This window comes from Rhinopithecus bieti, unplaced genomic scaffold, assembly GCF_001698545.2.
Source record: "Rhinopithecus bieti isolate Rb0 unplaced genomic scaffold, ASM169854v2 scaffold_33413, whole genome shotgun sequence".
NCBI lineage: Eukaryota > Metazoa > Chordata > Mammalia > Primates > Cercopithecidae > Rhinopithecus > Rhinopithecus bieti.
The window spans coordinates 837,556-859,651 of NW_016814400.1; the positions used below are offsets into that span (position 1 = coordinate 837,556).

Genomic DNA, 22,096 nt, shown 5'->3' on the forward strand with positions numbered 1-22,096 from the left:
TCTCTCTATCTAGCCAATTCTCTCCTAAATTGCTCAGTTCGAGTTCAGGTAACCAAAACAGACAAATTGCCTATCAAGAAAAAGCATTTTTACTACAAGAAAATCCTACTATCAGGGATTCTTAAAGAATAAGTCTTTCTAAAGGGCTAAGTTTACCGGTTAGCTTACAAATGAATAGTTCTGAATAAAAATTCTCCTTAAATTAGGGGCACAATTCCATGATCTCTCAAACCGAAAGTCCCTGAATCTAATTTTACAATTTCTCAACAACTAATTTAATTATTTGAGAAGCATCAACAATCATACTGTGATGTCTTCAAGACCCTAAGCTCTCAGTCTCAGAAATTTAGTTGGTAAAAGAATTACCCATGAGTCATTATTGAAACTGTAGACTTCCCAGACCTCACGCTTACCTTGAATTGGTAAGTCTGGGGTGGGGCTTGGTACTCTGAATTTTTTTTTTTTTTTTTGTATTTTTTTAGTAGAGACGGGGTTTCACCGGGTTAGCCAGGATGGTCTCGATCTCCTGACCTCATGATCCACCCGTCTCGGCCTCCCAAAGTGCTGGGATTACAGGCTTGAGCCACCGCGCCCGGCGGTACTCTGAATTTTAACAAGAATGTAAGGTAATTGTGAATCAGATGGTCTTTCAGCCCACACCTTCCTGAGAATCACCAACCAATGTGGACACAAAGATAAGCAAGCCAAGTTTGTGAGTCCTTGATCATATGTTGGATCTCTTACTGCTTACGACCACTACATTTCTGCCTAAAATCTAATTGAGTCATACCTAGATAATTACTGGTTAAGCAATATGACCTTTCCACCATTTTCCATCAAAAATGACTGAAATCAAGAGGAAATATATGGTATGTCATCTCATTATATTACAATTCCATTACCCGACCTCAACCTCAATATGTCATAACTCATCTCTTCACATGCTACTCAGATGTTCAACTACGAATATTTCACTCTAGAGAGATGGAAAAAATCTAATTGAATATTTTAATTTAGAAAGTTTGAAGTTCAGTTTGGATTCTCCTCCTCTCTCTCTCACTTTTTTTTTTTTTTTTTTTTTTTTTTTTTTTTTGACTGTGAAAAACAAAAGTCAAATTTTCTTTTAGTTTCTCCTTGTTAGGCAAAAGATAGATCTTTCCCTTCATTGTCCCTGAGAGTTGAACACATTGGGGAAAAATTGGGCACAGCCCATTACTTTTACAAACTCCAGTGAGTGAGCCTCAATGCACAAAAGATGGCATTTTGAACATCTGCAGCCTGATTAGATCAAAGACCAACAAATTAACCACAAATGGCTTTACAAGGAGCATGGAAATATATCATTTGGAAAGGAGAAAACTTTTGGCAATAATTGCTCATCAACATTTTCCCTTTAGGCAGCCCACATTGCACCAAAGATATCTAGCAATGAAGTTAATGCCTGTGCAGCATTTTATATTTTACAAAGCTCTTATATGCACATTATCACATTTGATCTGCATGTCAACCTTGTTACATTGTTGACATTAGCCCATTTTACAGGTGACTGAAAAAAAATGATTTAGGAAAGTAACGACTTGCTCGTGTTTCTCCAGCTACTGAATTGAGTTGACTATATCAAAATCCCCATCTCCGACTTTACTGTTTCCCTCCAATCATTCATGCTCATTTATTAAATCTCAATTTTGCATTTAGACACCACTTTTGGCACTGAGGATAAAAATAATTGAGTGAGACAAAAAGCTTTCTACTCTCACTGAGTATACTCTGATAGGAAAGAGAATACACAATAGACGAATATATATGAGACCTTATCAGTAGTGATAAATGTTTAGCCTATCACAATTGATATTGAAATAATGAAAATAAATAGCAATGGACTAGAAAATGACTAGAGGAGGGGGCTATTCTGTTAAGAAACTCTTGCCTAAGGAAGCAACCCTTACCCTGAGAACAGCCATGTCAAGGTGTGAGAGAAAACCTACTAGGTAAGAAGCAGTAATGAATTCAGTGGCCCTGCAGCAAGAAATGAGCTCAGTGTGTTCGGAGAATGATGGTGAGGCTGAACTAAAACAAACAAGCAAAAAACTAGAATGCAATGAAAGCAGATAATGGGACAGAGGCCAGATCACATACTCTTTGAAGGCCCAGGTAAAGCATTTGGATCTTATTATAGATGCAGTGAAGATCTAAATGCAATGGAAAATCTTGAGCAGAGGCTGGACATGACCTGATTTGCAGTTTGCTAAATTGACCTTTATTGGTCCCAGAGTTTAGTGGTGATTTTGTTCGAACATAAATCTGTTTTTTGCCACCACCATAAGCTTTGAGAGCCTCATCAGTTCAAAGTCATTGACTATTGCCTTATATATGTATGAGAAAGACAATGGGAAAAGATAGCCAGGCCCATCCTTTGCAATTAACAGGCAGTGTGACCTTGGAAAAATTCTTTGCCCTACTCAGTCCTTCGTGACTTCACTCAGTGTTCATAGGAGAATTAATGTCTTAAAAGTAATTGTAAAGCATTTTGTATAGATGTCGAAATATTAAAGCATATTCCCTCTGAATGTGAGTGAGTTCAAATATAGAAGCAAGTTCCTCCTCTTTAGAGAATTCAAAATGATTTGATTGTTGAATTGCATGCCAAGTGAACAAGAACTACTATTTTGTAACTAGGGCATTCTTAACTCTGAATACATTGGATGTGAACAGATGTAGAGAACAGACACAAAGGACAAAGATGGATTTATGGCATTATAAAAGCATTCCCAATAAAATTAAAAATGCGAATCTGCATAAAACACCAAAGATGTTTTAAAGTAAAAAAAAATTCATCTAAAAGGTAGTCAATAGTTGTTTCTTTTACAACTTCAATATGACTCTGTAAGTCTTAGAATTGTTCATTTTAAAAATATTTATTAAGACAGATGCCTTTCTAGTTTCTGATGATTCAGAAGTTAACAAAACACTAAAGTCCCTGCTCTCAGGAATCTTACATTCTGGTGCTGCCAAGTATTCTTAAGATTGAATGACCACCTGTCAATGTCATGCAATATGACAGCCTCTTTTCCGAATGTTAATTTACTACATAATACAGAGCCTATCCTTTGAGAGACAGAAAGCAGAGACTGGAAAGAAAGAGAAAGATGGCTTTAGAAATAGAAAAAAATCTGATAGAAATACAAAGAAAAAGGATAGAAATTGGTGGGTAATTTGCAGATATCAAAAACCAATATATCAGCGATTGCTGTTTCCTTTAGGGCATGTTATGAACCTTGATGTCGGGCTGAGGAGTCATTCATATGTGGACTTAAGTTCAGCTTCAAACATCTGAGCAAGTTCTCATCTCTGAAACCTCAGTTTTTCTCACCTGCAAAATGGGTTTAATAATGAATTGGGTTGTGTGATGTTAGCATTGATAGTATATATCAAGTGCAGAGTGATGTAATTGGCATACTACAGGCACTTAGTAAATGGTATTCTCTCACTCCTCCCAGAGAATAAGTGGTACGGTGACTCTGTATCCATTGCCTTGAAACCTCTCACATCACCCAGCAGCAAGTAATGTAGACAAAAGTAGCATCAAATTTAGTGTAAACTGAGTTTTCTCAAAGGAGAGAATTAAGAAAGGATTGACTGAGACTTCTGTAAGAAATATTTTGAAAGACTGTAGAAAGTTAACATACAGAGGAAGGCAGAGAACATTGTACATGAAGGACTATTGTTATAAAGATAAAAATAACTATAGCTGCCAGTTATTTCCTACATGCAATCTACTACGCTAAAGAGCTGATACATCACATTATTTGATGCTCATAAAACCCCTATGAATTACATATTAGATTCCCATTTCACAGATGAGAAAACTGAGGCCAGGGATTTTTTTAAAAAAATAATTTTCCTAAAGTATTGATTGCCAGTAAGTAGCAGAACCAGGATTCCAACTCTGGTCAGCCACACTCTAAAGATGTGCTCTTAGTTACTACACTTTGGGTCAAGTTTTCATTTGTTCTCATGGGGGCAAGGGGCAAGAGAGTGGGGTGTCCCCTTGCTTGACCAGAGAGGCACATGTGCAGTAGCAGTCGGAAGCAAGTTGGGGAGTGAGTTGGGAGAGGCCATGGCTGGAGGTAGGATGCCCCATGACTGTCCATGTCATTGACGAAGGGCTACTGGCCATCAAGAGTCTCCCAAGTCCAAGGTCCCCTTAACCAGCAGAAGTAACCCTTTTAAGAACTAACACAAAGGGCCTTCCTCCAACTGATATAATGAAAAACTTTCTAAAGCTGCACAATATAAAATACTCCAGCGCTCTCCATTATTAATGGTAATAACCAATAATCAATAAAAGCAATCATGTGCCAGTCTAGTTTTACTAAGACTGTTCCTTCCTATGAGTTATTAAAATCATTTCAATTCTTAGATATTAAATGTCACACAGAAAATAACCTCTTGTAAAATGTTGGGCTCATCATATTTTAAGAATTAATACTTTAGGTCATTTTAATCAGTTTCTGATATATGCAGTTTTCAGGAAGCACCTCAGGGAAGAACATGGTGGCCATGACTAATAATGACAAGAATATGAACTATATTCTTCATATACATATTGGACTTGGAGCATTACTGAAGTACTTGACCATCTTAAGTATTTAGGAAGCTTTAAATAAAAAATAAATTTGCCTATTTCACTGAAATTGAGCATCCTTTTCTCGGGCACAAAACTTCAAACTTATTAATTTTATGGCTATATTTTAAAGTGAGTGCCAGTCCCAGCTAGATGACTGTATGATAAGTGTCTTAAAATTTCAAGAAAAGGCACTAAATTTTTCACAGTATTTGTGTTTCATTCTCAGTGTAATAAAAATATGCCACCCTTTTAATAATGAATAATAGATTCTCAGTTTGATTTACATGCATGGATTAAATGTCATGTTTGAAAAGTTGTTATTTTATTCATATTGGATTTCCCTCCAGTAAAACAAAAATGGTACCCATCCACTACTGTAATAATGACACCTTGCCACACTGATATATACATGGCTGGTAAACTTTTAAAAAATTCTATAGATCCACGGAATAGTCTAACAGCACAGGAAGTTTCAGTAAGATTTTCTCTGAGGTACCTATGTGCCTACAATTACCCAAAACCTCAATTAATGTAGCTAAATGAAAGGAACAGGGGAGCCAGGCACCCCTCCTATCACAGATTAAGCTCATTTCAGCGATGCCAGATTCACATGTTGATTTCTAAAAGGTTGAAGTCTTTTGTGACTCCTCCTTTCTTACCAGAAAATAAAGAACAATTTATGGTCACCAGATTTTCATGAGCCCCTCCTGTATTTGTAAGAAAGGGCTGCCATAACAAAGTACTACACACTGGGTGCCTTGAGCAACAAAAATCTACGTTCTCAAAATTCTAGAAACTAGAATTCCAAGCCCAAGTTGTTGGCAAGGCTGGTTTCTCCTGAGGTCCCTGTCCTTGGCTTGCCGATGGCCATCTCGTTCCTGTCTCCTCACACGGGCTTCCCTCTGTGTGCATCTGTGTCCTAATCTCTTCTTCTATGGGCACCATTCATATTGGATTAGGGCAAGGAAAAGTTCTAGCTGGGTCTAAAAACTTCACTAGTTTTAGAAAGGAAGGATTTCAGATATCAAAATATAAACATTGTTCATTTACAGCAATTCATATATCCTTTCAAACAATATAATCATGGACATGATATGAAGGGGAAGAATAACGACATACTTTAGTTAACCAAAACTTCATTGAAGGTGTATATTAGAGTTTTGTTTATGGTTTTTTTAAAGCTGGTGTGTTTTAAGTTAAACATTATTTTACTCCTTCAGCATGTCAGGCACTGAACTGCATTATAACATTTACTCTGACCTAGTACCCTACTGGTGGTGACATCATAAGATTAAGGAGATGGAGCTTATTGTGATGACTATTCTGCAGCTGAGATGGGGGAGGCACAGGCAGATTGAGAAACTGCTGTTACTCACATTGCTAAGTTGGTTTTAGAGCCAGAATTCTAGTCAGGTTATAAAACACACACTGAATCACCATTCTGCCTTATCTCAGACTACAGTGTTTAGCCCTTACATTTAAATATACAAAAATAAACTTCTATGATAACATTCCCAAAAGATTTTATTAGTAAATTGATTTTATTCTCTTTGTCCAAAGGAAAAGCCTCATCTGATCACAAATAATTAAACAGCAGAACTTCTTGAAAGTTAGAGACTAATAAATCTCCATATTCTGTCATAAGGAAGCCTGGGTGGCCACATTCTGTTCTCTGAGATCTCCGTTCCAGTAACTTCTTTGCTATGGTGTGTGCTTTAATACCATCCATATGATGGCATCTGTTTACGTCTTCCTCAATGAATCCTCAAGATTGCATAATTTAGTGTAAGCAAAATCATTTTTTGCCTTTAAACTAGCACTCATTAAATTTCATCATTCACACACTGACATGTGATCCAAAAAAACAGATGTACTTATCAAATAAAATGGGGTTAAGTACCATCAAAATTAAATATTTTTTTTCCTTTGGCTGACATAGGCACTCAATCCAAGACATGATTTTATTTTCTTTGTGGTGTGGGATAATGTGAAAAATGAAATCTGTAACCCTAAATTGAAGGAAATCATAGTCTTAATGGAATCACTAAAGAAACTCTTCCAGAATTATATATCTTTCCAGAAATAATAACCCTGTAATGTCAGCAAATTTGGAGTCAGCCTGGGTTACCCACTGCCTACAGCAGGCTCTGGTCATGTTCATTAAATCTGCCTGAGGCTTAGCCAAACTTGAGTACATGACCTTTAAGAATTTTAAAAAATTCATTAATCAATGTTCTTTGCCTGAATTTTGCTGTTTTTGCTTCTTTTACCTATTATTTGTATCATTGTTTTAGGTTGGCCAATCCTCACACCCATCGAAAATGAAAACTGCAAGCATAACAGTTCCAGCTAATAATTAACAGAAGGTTCTTTCAGCTCAGATACCATTGTCAAAGTTCAATAATGATATTTCAAAATGTCACCAAAAAGCATAATAATGTGAGATAATCAGTTATAAGAAAATAATCATCACAGTTCTTAGCTTGTGTCTGACTTTACATTTTAAAAAATGATTTAACACATTTCTCTCTCAACCTTGTGTACTGGTCTAAAAATTCTGTATTTATCCGCATTCATGGATAAGTAACCAAATACAATTGAAGCCAGAGTAAGATCTTTCATCAAACTCTCAAAGGATCTGTGTAATTTTCTCATAACAATATTTTCCCGTGGTACTATTTTATAGTTATTTATCTTGCAAATTATAAGCAAGACAGATTCTCACACATATTTGAAAGGTTTAAAGCTATGCTTTCCAAACTGTGGTATATTTGTCTTGTGAAAACTAAAGATGCTGTAGCCACAACCTTTTGGTTTAACTTTGAGTTTTCATTGAGTTAATTAGTTGACTAAACAATCATTTAATTATGCAAATTATATGACCTTTTTTTTTTCATTTGTTATTCAGGGTCTCTTAATTGCCTTATATTTATTAAAATAGAATAGAAAAGGCATGTCTTTTATATTCCTTTGCAAAATTACAAAACATTTCAAATACAGAAATTTTAAAAAAATACAAAGGTGTTATTTATTTCTGCCTTTTTCCTTATAATTGAAAGACATCCTTTGTAAGTTCTTTTAGCATTCCATTGAGGGTATACTTGTTATGTGTTGGATGGTGTGCTCCTCCAAAATAAGATATGTGGAAATCATATCCCCCAGTACCTTAGAATGTGACCTCTTTGGGAGACAGAATCTTTCATGATTTAACCAAGTTGAGATGAGGTCACTGGGGTGGACCCAATATAACTGGTGTCCGTATAAACAGGGGAAATTTGAACACAGAGATGGAAAAGCACAGATGGAAGATGAAGTGAAGACACACAGGGAGAAGGCCATGTGAAGGACTGGACTGATAGATCTGCAAACCAAGGAATGCCGGGGGCTCCCAGAAGCTAGGAGAGAGGTAGGAGCAGGCCCTTCCCTCACGGCCCCAGAGGGAGCAAGGCTCTGCCAGCACCTTGATGTCAGGTTTCTGGCCTCCAGAACCATGAGACAATAAATCTCTGCTGTTTTAAGCCACCAAGTTTGTGGTATTTTTCTGATAGCAGACCTAGGAAACAAATACAATATCCCTAGTCAAAAATGTATTCATTTGTGACACTTCTGATCCACTCTTGAATAATAGGTTAGGTGAGTACATTTTTTTTCTTTATCAACTTTGTTTCAGAATTTTGAATATATTTTTCTATTGTCTTCAGTCCTCTACTGTTGCTGTCTGAAGTTTCACTAGAATGTGTCCAGAAGTGGATCGATTTTACTTTGTCTGCCTCAGAATTTCTGTTCCCTTAATCTGAGAGTTCATGTCTTCCAATGAGTCTTGGAAATTAATAAATAACTGTTAATCTCTTCATATCTTTCTCCCGTTCTAGCTAGTCTTTGTTCTGGAAGTTGTATAAGATGTATGTTAGACCTTCTCCGTAATCTTTGCAAATCACTACGAATCACTTTTCACTTCACTTTTTTCATCTCTTAGAGATGTAGTCTAGGAAGTTTCCTCAGATCTGGCTTCTAGTTCAGTAGTTCTCTGTTCAGAGGGTCAAATCTCTATGATAAATATTTTTAATTTTAAACCCTATATATTTTCTATTAAAGAAATTCAATTGTAGATTATTAGGGGAAACAGTATTTTAAATGAAACATAGAGAAAGATAAAGTTTTTATTTCTCCAAAAAATAATTTTTTCTTTTATCTCCATCTAGTAGACATATTTTTTGTCTATCTATCCCTTTCGACACATTTTGAGTATCCAAAATTTATGGAAAAGGCTCTTTCAACACCCTATACCTAAAAGGCCCAAAGTCTCATATCCTGAATGGTCATTAAAATCCAATGTTTGAGGTGAACGAAGCCCTAAGTATCCTGATTTGATCATTACACATTGTGTGCGTATATCAAAATATCACATGTATCCCCAAAACATATACAAATATTATGTATCAATTAAAATAAGTACATAAAATACAAAGATAAAAAAATGCAAACCAAAACGAATCCAAACCTTTAGATCAACAAGACTGATTATCTGTTTTTCCCTCTCCCAGGCAGCAACAGCCCCAGTTCACTCATTTTCCTCTCTAGTTTTTGATTTCCTCTTCATTCCTGGCACCCAAGGAGATCTCATTCATTCTTGAGTGTTTATGAATTTAAAACCCTTTTGGTTATATCTTATCTAGAATTTCCAGGTGCTAATAGAACAGAATCGGAAAATAAAATGTGCCTTTTGGCTCCTGATCCTGGCAGGATGGGAAACTAAGATAACCTGAACACTTACTTCGTCATCCTGCCAGAACTGAAAGTCACAAGGCTTATTTTGGGCATTTTTCTTCCCAGAGATCTAACCCTATTCATTGTTAATGAACAGCATCAACAAAGGAGGCAATCTTTTCTATTTGAAATACTTCGGGGTTAAATGTCAGAAGATGAGTAGGCTCCAAATGTCTCTGCCAAAGAATTATTCAAAATCTTTTTAGCAAGATACTCAAAGCGAATGTGCCTAAGCTTAGAGTCCATAATTTAACTTGATTTAAGATGATTCTTCCAGTAACTCAAATAAGGGAGTTGCTAATACCTCATTTTACATGAGGGGATTGAGGTAGAGACTCACCTCACCATATTTGACCAGCCCCACCTTACAATACTGGAAGACCAACATTACAATGTAGAGTTATTTGGGACAAGATCCAAGCCATAGTATGTGGAAGTGGTGCGTTGGTGTCTAGAGTGATCCACCTTTGGGCTTACTCATATATCCACTGCTTTCCTCAGGAGCCAGCTCAAATACTGATAAGTAACCCTCTCACTTAACCTTCCTGTGTTTGCCTCCTAGCCCAGCCTGATGCCAAAGGAAAGCCACCCTTGATGCTGTAACACTGTAACCTCATTCCGAGATCCATTAAAAGTGTAACCTTACAGGTGTATACAGTGACTTTCCTCCTCACACTCAGTACTTCTCCTGGAATGAAGCCCTGCCCATTCATTTGGGCAGTGCTTCTCGACTCTTTCTTTTCGCACAGGAATAGATAACCATCTCTCTCCAATTACCATTCATAAGATGCTCTGCACTCTTAAACGATGCTATGGAAGCCAATTTCTCCAAGTCACAGACTGAGAATAAAGATAAATCTGTCTTAGACTTGTGTTTAAAATGTAATGAAATAAATATCTTAAATGTCCCTATATCATTTATATACACAATGCACATGTATGTGTTTGGTGAATGTATTCCTGTTATTACAAAATTACATTGCTTTAACATTTACTGTTTTAACTGTCAGTCTCCCACAAACTACCAGCAGAGTGACTGGCAGGCAGAATTGTGTGGTTAGTGAAAAAACTTGATGTTATTGGGTAGAACCCATTGGAATGAGTAGGACTTTGAGCAACAGCATTTTTATTTTGAAACCAAAAAGCCTCAGTTGACTTCTCTTTCCTGTCACGTTCTGGATGTTTTGGTGCTTTTCTTGTTTTTGTTTTCACCCTGAATTTTGTACTTTTCTTATATACACTGAATGTGAAATAGCCTAGTGAGTTTCTTTGGGGATCCAGGATTTTGCTAGGTGATACCAAGGGATGGATGTAATTCAGTGACATTTTGTCAGGCTGTTAAAGAGTAAATTTTCCTTGACTGTGGCAGGAGGTAATTATTTTTTGTTTGTTTGTTTGGTTCTGACACAAGGGAAAAAAATTGGGGGTTGCTATTTCAACTCGTCCAAGATACTTTCTCTTCTGTTTGGCAGGAAGGGAAAACACATTTTATTATTGGAAAGATTGCCAGCCTTCACTTTTCCCTACAGACTTGATGCAGTTTTTAATACTATGAACATTTTTTTCAAGTTTCATTTTAAGTTCCAAAGTACACGTGCAGTATGTACAGGTTCGTTACATAGCTAAACATGTACCATGGTGGTTTGCTGCACAGATCAACCCATCACCTAGGTATTAAACCCAGTCTATGTTAGCTATTCTTCCTGGTGCTCTCCTTCTCCCCGCACCCCGGACAGGCCCCAGTGTGTATTGTTCCCCACAGTGTGCCTATGTGTTCTCATCATTCAGCTCCCACTTATAAGTGAGAACATGTGGTGTTTGGCTTTCTGTTCCACCGTTAGTTTGCTGAGGATAATGGCTTTCAGCTAGATCCATGTCCCTGTAAAGGACATGATCTTGCTCCTTTTTATGGCTGCATAGTATTCCATAGTGTATATGTACCACATTTTCTTTATCCAGTCTACCATTGATGGGCATTTAGGCTGATTCTATTTCTTTGCTATTGTGAATAGTGCTGCAGTGAACATGCATGTGCATGCATCTTTATAACTGAATGATTTTATAATACTTTGGGTATATACCCAGTAATGGGATTCCTGGGTCAAATCGTAGTTCTGCTTCGAGGTTTTTGAACGTTTTGCAACCTCATTGTCTTAGTGGTACTTAGGTACATCCTCTCTCCCTGAAGATGTCCGTGATGCACTTCTTAATCCTCTGATCCCTTCTGGCATTTTATCTGTAGTGTACCCTGTTATAATCATTCAACAGCTCATGTGGAATGTCTTCTACCTACCAAACATATTAATAGATGTGGCTTGCACTCTAATGGGCCTATAGAATGGACATCTAAACAAATGATAACAATAATAAAAACATTCTATATTGCCTTTTGATATAAACAGTTATTCATGCAGATGGCTCTCAAAAGCAAGCTCTTTGAATGACATTTCTTGTAGCCCAGCTCCATACTTTAAAATGTCAGGTACTTGATTAAAATGCACCAAAATAATGTAACTGCCCATTAGGCTGATTGGACTCTTTCTAGAAATTTGTTAATGAAAATTCTTAGCTGCCACCTCATTCCTGAAATTTCTTTGAGGCCAACGGTGAGGACCAAGTCCTCAGTTCAGGGGCTGACCAGTACTGATGCCTTTGTGGTACCTGTCCTCAGATTCTGATTCTGACAGTAAGTGGGCTCCCCAGGGGAAAACTCACTTCACAACTGAGACTAACACCCCTCACCTACACTCCAGTATTCTTAACAAGGTCTTTAGGATTCCTTGTTGAAGAAAACAATTAATAATCTATGTTGTTCTCAACAAAAGTTTAATTTGAAGGTTATCTGATGCTGGCAAGGTTACAGGGAACGTAAATGCTTATACATTGTTAGTGGGAATGTAAATTTGTTCAGCCTCTGTGGAAAGCAGTGTGGTAATTCCTCAAAGAATTGAAATCAGAATTACCATTCAACCCGGCAGTCCCATTACTGGGCATATACCCAAAGGAATATAAGTCATTCTACCATAAACACACATGCATGTGTATATTTACTGCACCACTGTTCACAAAAGCAAAGACTTGGAATCAACCTAAATACCCATCAATAGCAGACTGGATAAAGAAAATGTGGTGCACACATGTTCTCACTCATAGGTGGGAATTGAACAATGAGAACACTCGGACACAGGAAGGGGACCATCACACACCGGGGCCTGTTGTGGGGTGGGGGGAGGGGGGACGGATAGCATTAGGAGATATACCTAATGTAAATGACCAGTTAATGGGTGCAGCACACCAACATGACACATGTATGCATATGTAAAAAACCTGCACATTGAGCACATGTACCCTAGAACATAAAGTAAAATTTAAAAAAAGAAAATGTGGTACATACACCATGAAATACTATGCAGCCATAAAAAAGAATGAGACCATGTCCTTTGCAGCAACATAGATGGAGATAGAGGCCATTATCCTACGTAAACTAACGGCAGAAACAGAAAACCAAATACCACATGCTCTCATTTATAAGTGAAAGTTAAAAAACAAGAACACATGTTGACAAAGAGGGGAACTACAGACACTGGGGCTTTCTTGAGGGTGGAGGGTGGGAGGAGGGAGAAGACAAGGAAAAAAATACCTTAGTATGCTTAGTATATGGGTCATAAAATAATCTGTATATCAAACTCCCATGATATACATTTACCTGTATAACAAACCTCCCCACGTACCCCTGAACCTTAAATAAAAGAAAAAAGGTTATTTGGAATATACACATTTATCATATTAATTTAAGAAAAATTCCAACAGGTAAGAATTTTAGGCATCACTAACAAAGAGACATCATAATTATAACAACAATAATTCAAGAAGCTTCTGAATTCTTACTGTGTATTGACACTGTGAATTTCTGCAAGTGTCAGCTCAGTCATTTTTCACATGCCTCTAGTAGGCAAGCATTGTTATACCCATTTCGCAGATAAGCCAGCTGAGGCTTGCCTGGTTTCTGGGTGAATCCTATCAGAGATCTCTTTTCATTTAAGAAGAATTCTTTCCCAGGAAGAGTTTTAATGCCCATTTCAAAGAGAGGGCTGGTGTCCCTATCAGTTCTCCAAACTGTCTGAAGGTTGAAGTGGATATGGATTAGGGTTAAACTGTGATAAGATTCAAGATCTGCTAGCCCAAAATATTAAGCAGGAAAGCCACTCTCACCTTCTCCTCACTGCTCTTCCTTGAGGCAAGCCATAAAACCTAGAAAGTTCACTCTCCTCACACTTCTCCCCGGAAGTAGCTCATAAGATTCTCATGTGAGCAGTACCCTTCCCACACCCAGCAGAAAGAAACTGAACACAGGCAGTCCAAGAAGGATCTGAACAAACAGCCCTTGCTAAGTTCCCCCAGTTTATTACCATTCTATCATACTTTTTTGTCCTCGAATCGTATTTCACCGTGTCCGCTCTTCATCAAACCTAAGTATAAAAATACACAAGCTTATCTACTCTTTGGATCTTCGTTTATAAAGGCTCCCATGTCACCTAAAACTTATGTTACAAAAATGTGTATGCTTTTCTCTTGTTAGTCTGTCTTTTGTTACAGGGACCTGAGCCATGCCTCCCGTGGTGGGTCTGGAAAGAGATCTTTTCCTCCCCCAGAGCTGCAACATTCATTAAATGTCTACACAGCATCTGGCCTTTTGTTTGTTAGTTTTGATTGCTGTTTCTAACCCCTATCAACTTCTAAACAACAAAGTGGTGATCTGGGACTTCACACTTATTTATTCAACGGAGTTGCTTCTATGGACATTATATACTTCTTCCATTTCCTACAATTCACTAGGAAGCTGCTGCTTAGTTTAAAAAAAAAAGGAAAAAGTAGTAGCCACTGTCCTCAAGGGTCTTAGATATCTAAAAAGCCAAGGTGGTGAGAAATGAGAGTTGAAATCTGTTTCTTTCTCACACATTGGAGGTAAATAATGGCAGCATAGGTTTGTTGTTTATAGATCTTTACAAAATTGTTCATTTTTACAGCCTCATTTTTCACTTAAACTTTTTTATGTGGTCATTCAGTAGCCAGAATAAACACAATACATTGTCTGAAAAATATGTTCATGTGAAGAGCCTATTATCACCCTTAGTGAAATACCACAAAATAAAATTAATGAAAAGAACATCTTTTAACACAAGACCTAAGGGAAAATGAGGAAAGAAAGTACACTCCTATTTTAAAGAAAATTATTTTCTTCTTAAATACACTTGATTCTCATTTTTTTTTAAAGAAATTGATGTTAATAGTGTAAAAGGCAATTCTAAATTTATGAACAGTCTGTGCCCTGCCTAGTATCCAAGCCATCTGCATGAGATGAGCCCCTCTTCTTCATTTTCTCTTCGGCTGGGGTTCCCTGGGAGGCACAATCTGTCCAGTCTGACATCCCAGAGAATCCCCTCCCTGTTTCTCCAGGTAACTTGATGCTCTCTGACCCACCCCTAACACTTCCCACCACCCCTGTTTTAATCCCTGAATCCAGGATCGCTTTCTAATCGTACCCATCGTTTCCTTTCCTAGTACCGTCTCCTCTACAATTCCTTTGCATGGTTAACACACTCCCCTATATCCATCATATACTTCCTGAACAGTTCCACCAACGATCTTCTGACCTACAATCTGGTTTTCACCTCAAATCAGTGACCCTCACTTCCTCCACTCATGCACATGCATTACTTACAACATACACATCAGTGATCTCTCAGCTTGCACAATCTGAAAAGGGGGAAAATTATACCAAGAAGCCGTAAACTATGTTCTTGATATATAAAAATGGGCTGTCCATTTTACACAGGATTTAGGGTGTCTACCTATGGCCCATACAATGATTGGCACATAATGGGTGATTACTGGGAATTTGCTGAATGAATGAATGAATGTAGGCATGCATTAAATCCTTTATGTTTATTACACGAAGTGTTTTATCTAAAGTGACATGAACAAAGATAGAAGGTGGAGATAGATAGGAAGAGTGGAGAAACTGAGTAAAAAGAAGAGATGTAGACAGGCTACTTACCACATAAAGGTTTTCGTGGAAATACAGCCCCACGTCATAAAAGTTTCCGTTGTGCCTGACGGAGCGTGTTCTGGTCTTCAGTTGCTCCGTTTGCCGCCACTGCAAGACACAACCTCCCAGTCGACCAAGCAGGGACACTTTGAGGACATAAGAGCCTGGAGGAGCCTTGTCTTTAAGGCCCCTCAGGCATCTGATCTGGATTTGCAGAGGCTGAGATGGCTGAGACTGCTCATTCTCCACAAAACGTGGGGTTCTTGAATTACGCAGGAACTGGGTGAAACCACACAATTAGCAACAATGGGCTTCTCAGGGGAAAAAGGTAGACAATTATTTTTATCCAACCTGTAATTGTCGGGTATTAGCCATGATAACAGATGAGGACACAAGATATATAATTAGGGGGTCAAAAGGCAAACCTGCCATTAATGGGAGGGAAAGTTTAGTCATTTTTTCAGCATGGTATGTTAATGATCTGTGACATCAGAAACCATTCATTTATTATAGTAAGATAGAATTAACAGGAAACCAACACTTCTAAAAACCACACAACATGCCTTCTAAGATATCTAGGGTGGGTGAACATGGGCAGTAAGCTTCAAATTTTGAGTTTGAAAGGTGACAGTCCTGACTTTAACACGAACCACTGACCATAATGCCAGGTTGATAAGCAGAGTGCAAAACAGGTCAGACTAACACCTCACCTGGTGTGACACTTCCAGAGTCTCAACATGATGTCAGCTTGCCTCACAGGCTTCAAAGGAGAGTCAAAAATGGCAGGGGGGAAGGAGTGGTGGGATAGTATCTGTACATGCTCTTTCCTGAAATTTAGCATGAATTGTGTGTGACTGAGAGGCATGACTCAAGAATATTTTACAGGGCATTTGAATGTCATTTTTCACCTACAGCCGAGAGAAGCAGGCCATTTTCATTTTAATAAGTGCTGAAAAGTTTGTACACACTGATAAGATTTTTAGTGGACTATATTTTCAGAATAAACAAAAACTAAACTATGATTATTATTAATAATAACGCAAATGTAGTGAAGTCATGTTTTCTGTACTTCCAAGTCCCTAATATTTTTCGGGATTATTTGACTTCAAAGGATCCTGTTATTTCGTACCTTAAGCAAAACTAATGTCCTTTTTGGAAGTAAGTTACTACCCTCTTGGCAACCCAAGTTAGTAGCACCACCAGTTAATCTGCAGCCAACAGTAAGCACTTTAAAATCCTGCCTAGACTTTAGTTTGTGAGAGATAATATGTATTTCCATATAGATAGTATGCTTCTGGAATTAAATTACAGTTAAATAAACAGTGAAACTTGTTCAGCTTTCTTTGTTTTTTTTTCACACAAATTATACTTAGAAACTAATCTGAATAACAATTATTTTTGGCTTAATTAGAAAATCTTAATTAACAATAAAGACTTAACCTTAATATTTTGGTTTCCAAAATATTTTAAAATTAACACCATGTGAATAAATAAGACAATCTTTTTAAACCTCAAGGCAGGATTACTGATGCAGGCAGAGTGAGTTATTAAACACATTCTAAATTAAACGCCTCTATGAATTTTATACTGAAATATATTGTGATAGTTTTGCATGCCAAATGTGACATTTTGTATTTCAGATTCATCTTCTGTAATAATTTTGGAAATGTCATACAAACAAAGATTTTGTCATTTACCAGTGGAATTACTATGCATGGCCGCTTAGCCATCTCTTCGCTAGTTCTTGTGGTTGTTTCAAGTCAGCAAGCCATAAAAAATCTTTATCTCTCTGAAACACAGCAATTTGGAAGATAATCGAATGGTGACTAGGGGGCAGAAATGCCAGTCTGAGGAATTATACCACAATCTCTCTTGCATTTACAACCTTCCTCAAAGCGAGTGTCAGCCAAGTAGGGAAAGGAGATAGAAGATTCATCAAATCTCGAAGCCTCGTCTCATTTGCATGGTGGCAGGCCTGCCTCATTGTCTAGTGGGACAGAGCCTGGCCTTACTGACAACCTGTTTTGAGGAATTTTAGTAGCTTTGTCGAGAGTTTTTGGCCATTCTATTTCAGCATAGAATTCTCTAATACATATATATATATTTATTAAGACCTGCTAAAGTTTCTCTAAAGAGTCCTACAGGAGAAAAAGCACAGCAGGCAGCTGGGTCAATACAATTGATCTCATCATTTAACATTTTGCATCAGAAAAAAAGTCAGTGGCAAGAGCCTCACCTTCCAGCGGGGTCCTGCTGCTGCCTTTGAGTCATTAGTTATTTCTGTGAGGGTACCAAGCTGGGCTGCACTGTCCTTTTTACCAATATTTAGGTCTGCAATGAATGGTTGACTTGGAAATCTGCAGCAGTTAAAAGAAAGAAGGCAGATAAAAGAAAGAGAAATGACAATGGAGTGTAACAAAAAAGTTTGCCTTCAGACTCACAACACAGTTTGATGTTTTTCTTAAACATTTTGTCAGATTAACTAGAAAGCAGGTAAACACCACATCACAGGTGCTGCAGTTGATTCAAGTCGAGGAGGCGAGTGGCTTCTGAGGTGCGGCCCTACAGGAGGTGAGTGGCTTTTAAGAGAAGTGGCTCTATAAAATATAAGACTCCCTGCATCGGCCGCTGATCTCCCAAGATGTCACTTGCTTCAGAAATCATCAGAAGATCCAATATTTGATAAGACTTTTTGCCACTTCATTTCCTATACTCTCTACATGCAACAGACTGTTAGCGAAACTTTGATAAAAAAAATTCCATTATATACATGATTAGCTGATATAAAGTTTTTCTTTTCTTAATGCAGTGGTTAGAGATCAAGATCTATTTCGACTCTCGAAATGTTCCCTAGGCTTTTTTCCTCCTATTAACATTTACTGACTGTATCTTGAGGTTCTTATTTATTGTTGACTCCTTTCTGTTGTTGTTGTCAGCTTCTCCCATCCTGAGAGGGTTCTTCTGCCTTCCCGAATTCATTTGAATTAAGAAGGATCCGCATCTCACATCTCCTGACTTAAGCTTCATTCCATCAACAGGGCCATCTGTGACAATGACTGTACCCTCAGCAGAGGAATAGCCTTTTTGGGTCTCATTGCTGATTTAGTTGCCTGTGATACAAATGATTTCCCTTAATTTGGTTAGAGCTACACTGACACAAGGGTTCATTAGGACACCCATTTGCTGGCAATTCAATTTCAAATTAAATACACTTTGTTGTAAATTTTATTACTTTTAAACTACTGTATCTATTGTCTTTAATGGCCCTATTATATAGTTATGAAGGTAAACAGATTTTGTTAGTAGACATCAAACATTTTATGGTAACCACAGTGAGATGATTTCCTCAATTTCTTTCTTTGTTCCCTTAGCAAGAATTGCAAAGCACTTGGAAATGTTCTAAACACTTAATCTAAATAATTAGACACTAAATTCATGATTATAATCCTAAAGATATAAAGGAAAAACACAGTCCCTGGTTAGAATCTCAGTTCTTTGTAATTCAAGATTTTCTAAAAATACCTTCCTTAAAGTGAAAAGGAGCACAATGCACTTTGAAAGGTTAAGTCACAGCTGTAACCTGATACCAGGTACCCAGAGACAAGTCTAGGGATGTATGTCCCCTTGGAGCAGCCATATTCTAGGTCAGGAACCAGATCTAGGCATCAGTTCACTTTTGCATTAGGTCCTAAGGCATGTTATTATTCTTGTTTTCTCTCTTCTAGAGCACATCTTAATTTTATAACTGTGTATGTGTTTGTGCATTATTTAAAAATCTTTTAATTATACTGAAAACACCACCACCACCCACACACACACAAAATCACCCATTAACCTACAGTCCAGAAATAACCACTGGAAAAATACTGAGTTCTTTACAGCTGAGTAGCAAGGCACATTTTTAAAAATTTTTTTCTTTACATAACGAGACTGATGCTAGAAATAATACTATCTTTTAACTTGTATTTTTTTGCTTTGTATGTTACGGGCATTTGCCATGAAAGTATTATTTTTTTTGCTAACATATAATTTTTAGGTATTATCTAGTATTCTAGGTGTCTACCATAATTTATTTAAATGATCCCTTATCGTTGGATATTTAGGTTAGTTCCTATTTTCACTATTGAACGTTAGCCTCTAATGAACTCTGTCACATATAAAGTCTTGTAGGTATCTTAGTATCAAGTCCTATCATTGGAAATGCTCGGCATAGGAGATATGCTGTTCTCCATCTCACTCATCTCTGTCTTGAGCTACCTAATCATTGAAGTGATGCCTTAGTGATCCTGTCTGCACAGCCCGTTTTCTCAGACATTAGATAGTCCTCACAGGGAGACAGGTCCAACTCCAGGTGATATCTTATTTGCACTGCTGCTAGGTTTAGAAGTTCAAGAAAATGTCTATGAGTAAGCAGCACTAATGTACTTCCAACCTGGCACTATGGACATTGTGAATCAGATAATTCTTTGTTGCAGGACTATCTGGCACACTGTAGAATGCTCAGCAGGATTCCTGGTCTCTACTGACTAGATCCCACTAACATCTCTCTAGTCCAAGTCCTAACAATCAAAAATGACTCCAGACATCACCAAATGTTCCCTGGGGGCAACACTGATCCCTGCTGAGGCCCACTGGTATACAATACTAACTAGTATTTATTAAATCCTGCATGTTCAAAGCACTCTCTCAAATACATTGTATTTCTTATCTTATTTAATCTTTAAAATAATCCAATACGGTATTCTTATTTCCGATTAACTGATGAGAAATGGATGCTGAGGGATGCTGACTACCTTCTTTTGACTATCATAAGGGTAGAAGCTGAGATTCAAAGTGAGACCGTCCAACTTGAGAACTGTCCCTCACCCTGCAACCTGCTGCTTCTGCATCTTCTATACATGAATGGAGGAGGGGCGGTTGCCATATCCAAACCTGAAAAGTTCCCGCACTGAAACAAGGATTTTGATATTTTCTAGGAGATAAATAAGATATGACTCCCAGCTATATTACCATTCCTATAATGCCCCATTCTCAAATAACACATGGATGACTGGCCCCAGATGTATCCCAGGATGAAATGGGGTCATGCTTCCCAAAAACCTGACCCTTCGGATGAGGTGAGCTAGGAGGTCTCTATCATCTATAATTGGCCCATACTTAATCAGTAGCAAAACATGTGTGCAAAATAAATAAAATGCATTAAATCTAACATTAAGGGACATACTTCTCAAATGTTATGCCAGTCTTTAAAAGTGACATAGGAATGTATTCATTGAGTCCTTCCCCTTCGAATTTCAAATCCTGCATGAAATAAAATAGATATAAAATTAAATGGATTCAAAACACACTTGAAACATCTATATAAAAGTTGGATTTGCTGATACCAGCTATGCTGACCCTCAAGATTAAGCTTCCCAGAGACAAATAAGAACATGAGAATTATACTTTTAACAATCACCTTATTATAGTGTCTGATTTTTCTTACTTACCTAGTTACTTTCCAGCCAGAAAGGCAAAGGGAATAGTAAACAGCATTAAAAAAATAGGATAAATACTTCAATCCCAGGACAGCTTTCTCTGTCTTTTCCTATTTTTATTTTCCTCTCTTTCTCACATTCACACACATGTCCCACAATGGTATGGTTTTAGATCATCTAAATGAACATATGGCTAGATGTGTAAGATGCTAGAGATGTTAATAATTCTATTCATATAATTTATTATTCAATCCACGGCATTTGGGGGAAAGGGGGAGAAACAATTATATATGCCAGGATAACAGGCATGAACTTGCACTATGCAAAATATAATATAAAACTATCAATAATACTATTAATAATAATCCTGTAGGGTTACATACAAGCAAATATCAACATTTTCAGTAAAGGTGAATGATGGGGGTGGAAGTATAGAGAGAGAGAGCATGCACTCAACATGGAAACAGCAGTCTTCAATAACCTAATGTCAAAATGACACACCATGACTTCTGCTGTGTGCTTTGGTCACACAGATCAATGCTGGTTCAACATAAGAGGGAGAGATACAAAGGTGTGAATAGCAGGAGACCAAGATCACTGGTTCATAGCAGTTACAAAATCCAGACAAGGAAATGTCCAAGGTTCTTTAATGAAGACTCAAGTCCTGAGAATAATTCTCCACAGCTCTTGCCTCTACTTTCTGTACTCTTGGTTCTGTCATCTCAATCTTCCTTTTTTCATGAAAGGTAGCACATCTTGGAAGCTAAGTCATTTTCTTAACCTGCTTTCTGCCATAAAATTTAAAGGTCCAAAGACCTCTTTTCATCTTGTTTTCTCTGTGTCCCTTTTAGTCCAAATAGGTGATTTTTCTGCTTGTATAATTCTTTTAAAAACTTTGTGGGTCTCCTATGAATCTTATTGGAGTCTACTATATTAGACAAAAGTCAAATTTATAAATCTTTTCAAAAGAAGACAAGTCTTAGGGCTCCCACCAACAGGATGAAGGGCAAGGCCCTTAAGCTCCCTAGAAATCCTACTGCTTGATTGAGAGGAACTGTGAGGCAACCCTTCATCTCTGTAGAATGCCTTGAGTCTCAATGAATACAATTCTGAGGCACTCCCTTTGATATTTCTGAGGTCTTAAAAGATTTGACGGTGTGCTTTCAGCTTCATCCA

The 22,096-nt window shown here is 37.4% G+C and overlaps 1 protein-coding gene across 1 annotated transcript in view; it reads right to left on the minus strand.

The window, feature by feature from the left end:
• The window catches only part of LOC108514087 (uncharacterized), a 205,469-nt gene that overhangs the window by 58,004 nt on the left and 125,369 nt on the right, over window positions 1–22,096 (minus strand). The window contains exon 8 of the mRNA XM_017850119.1: window positions 20,237–20,246. Coding sequence (XP_017705608.1) covers window positions 20,237–20,246 — 10 coding nt within the window. The remainder of the gene's footprint in view (window positions 1–20,236; window positions 20,247–22,096) is intronic.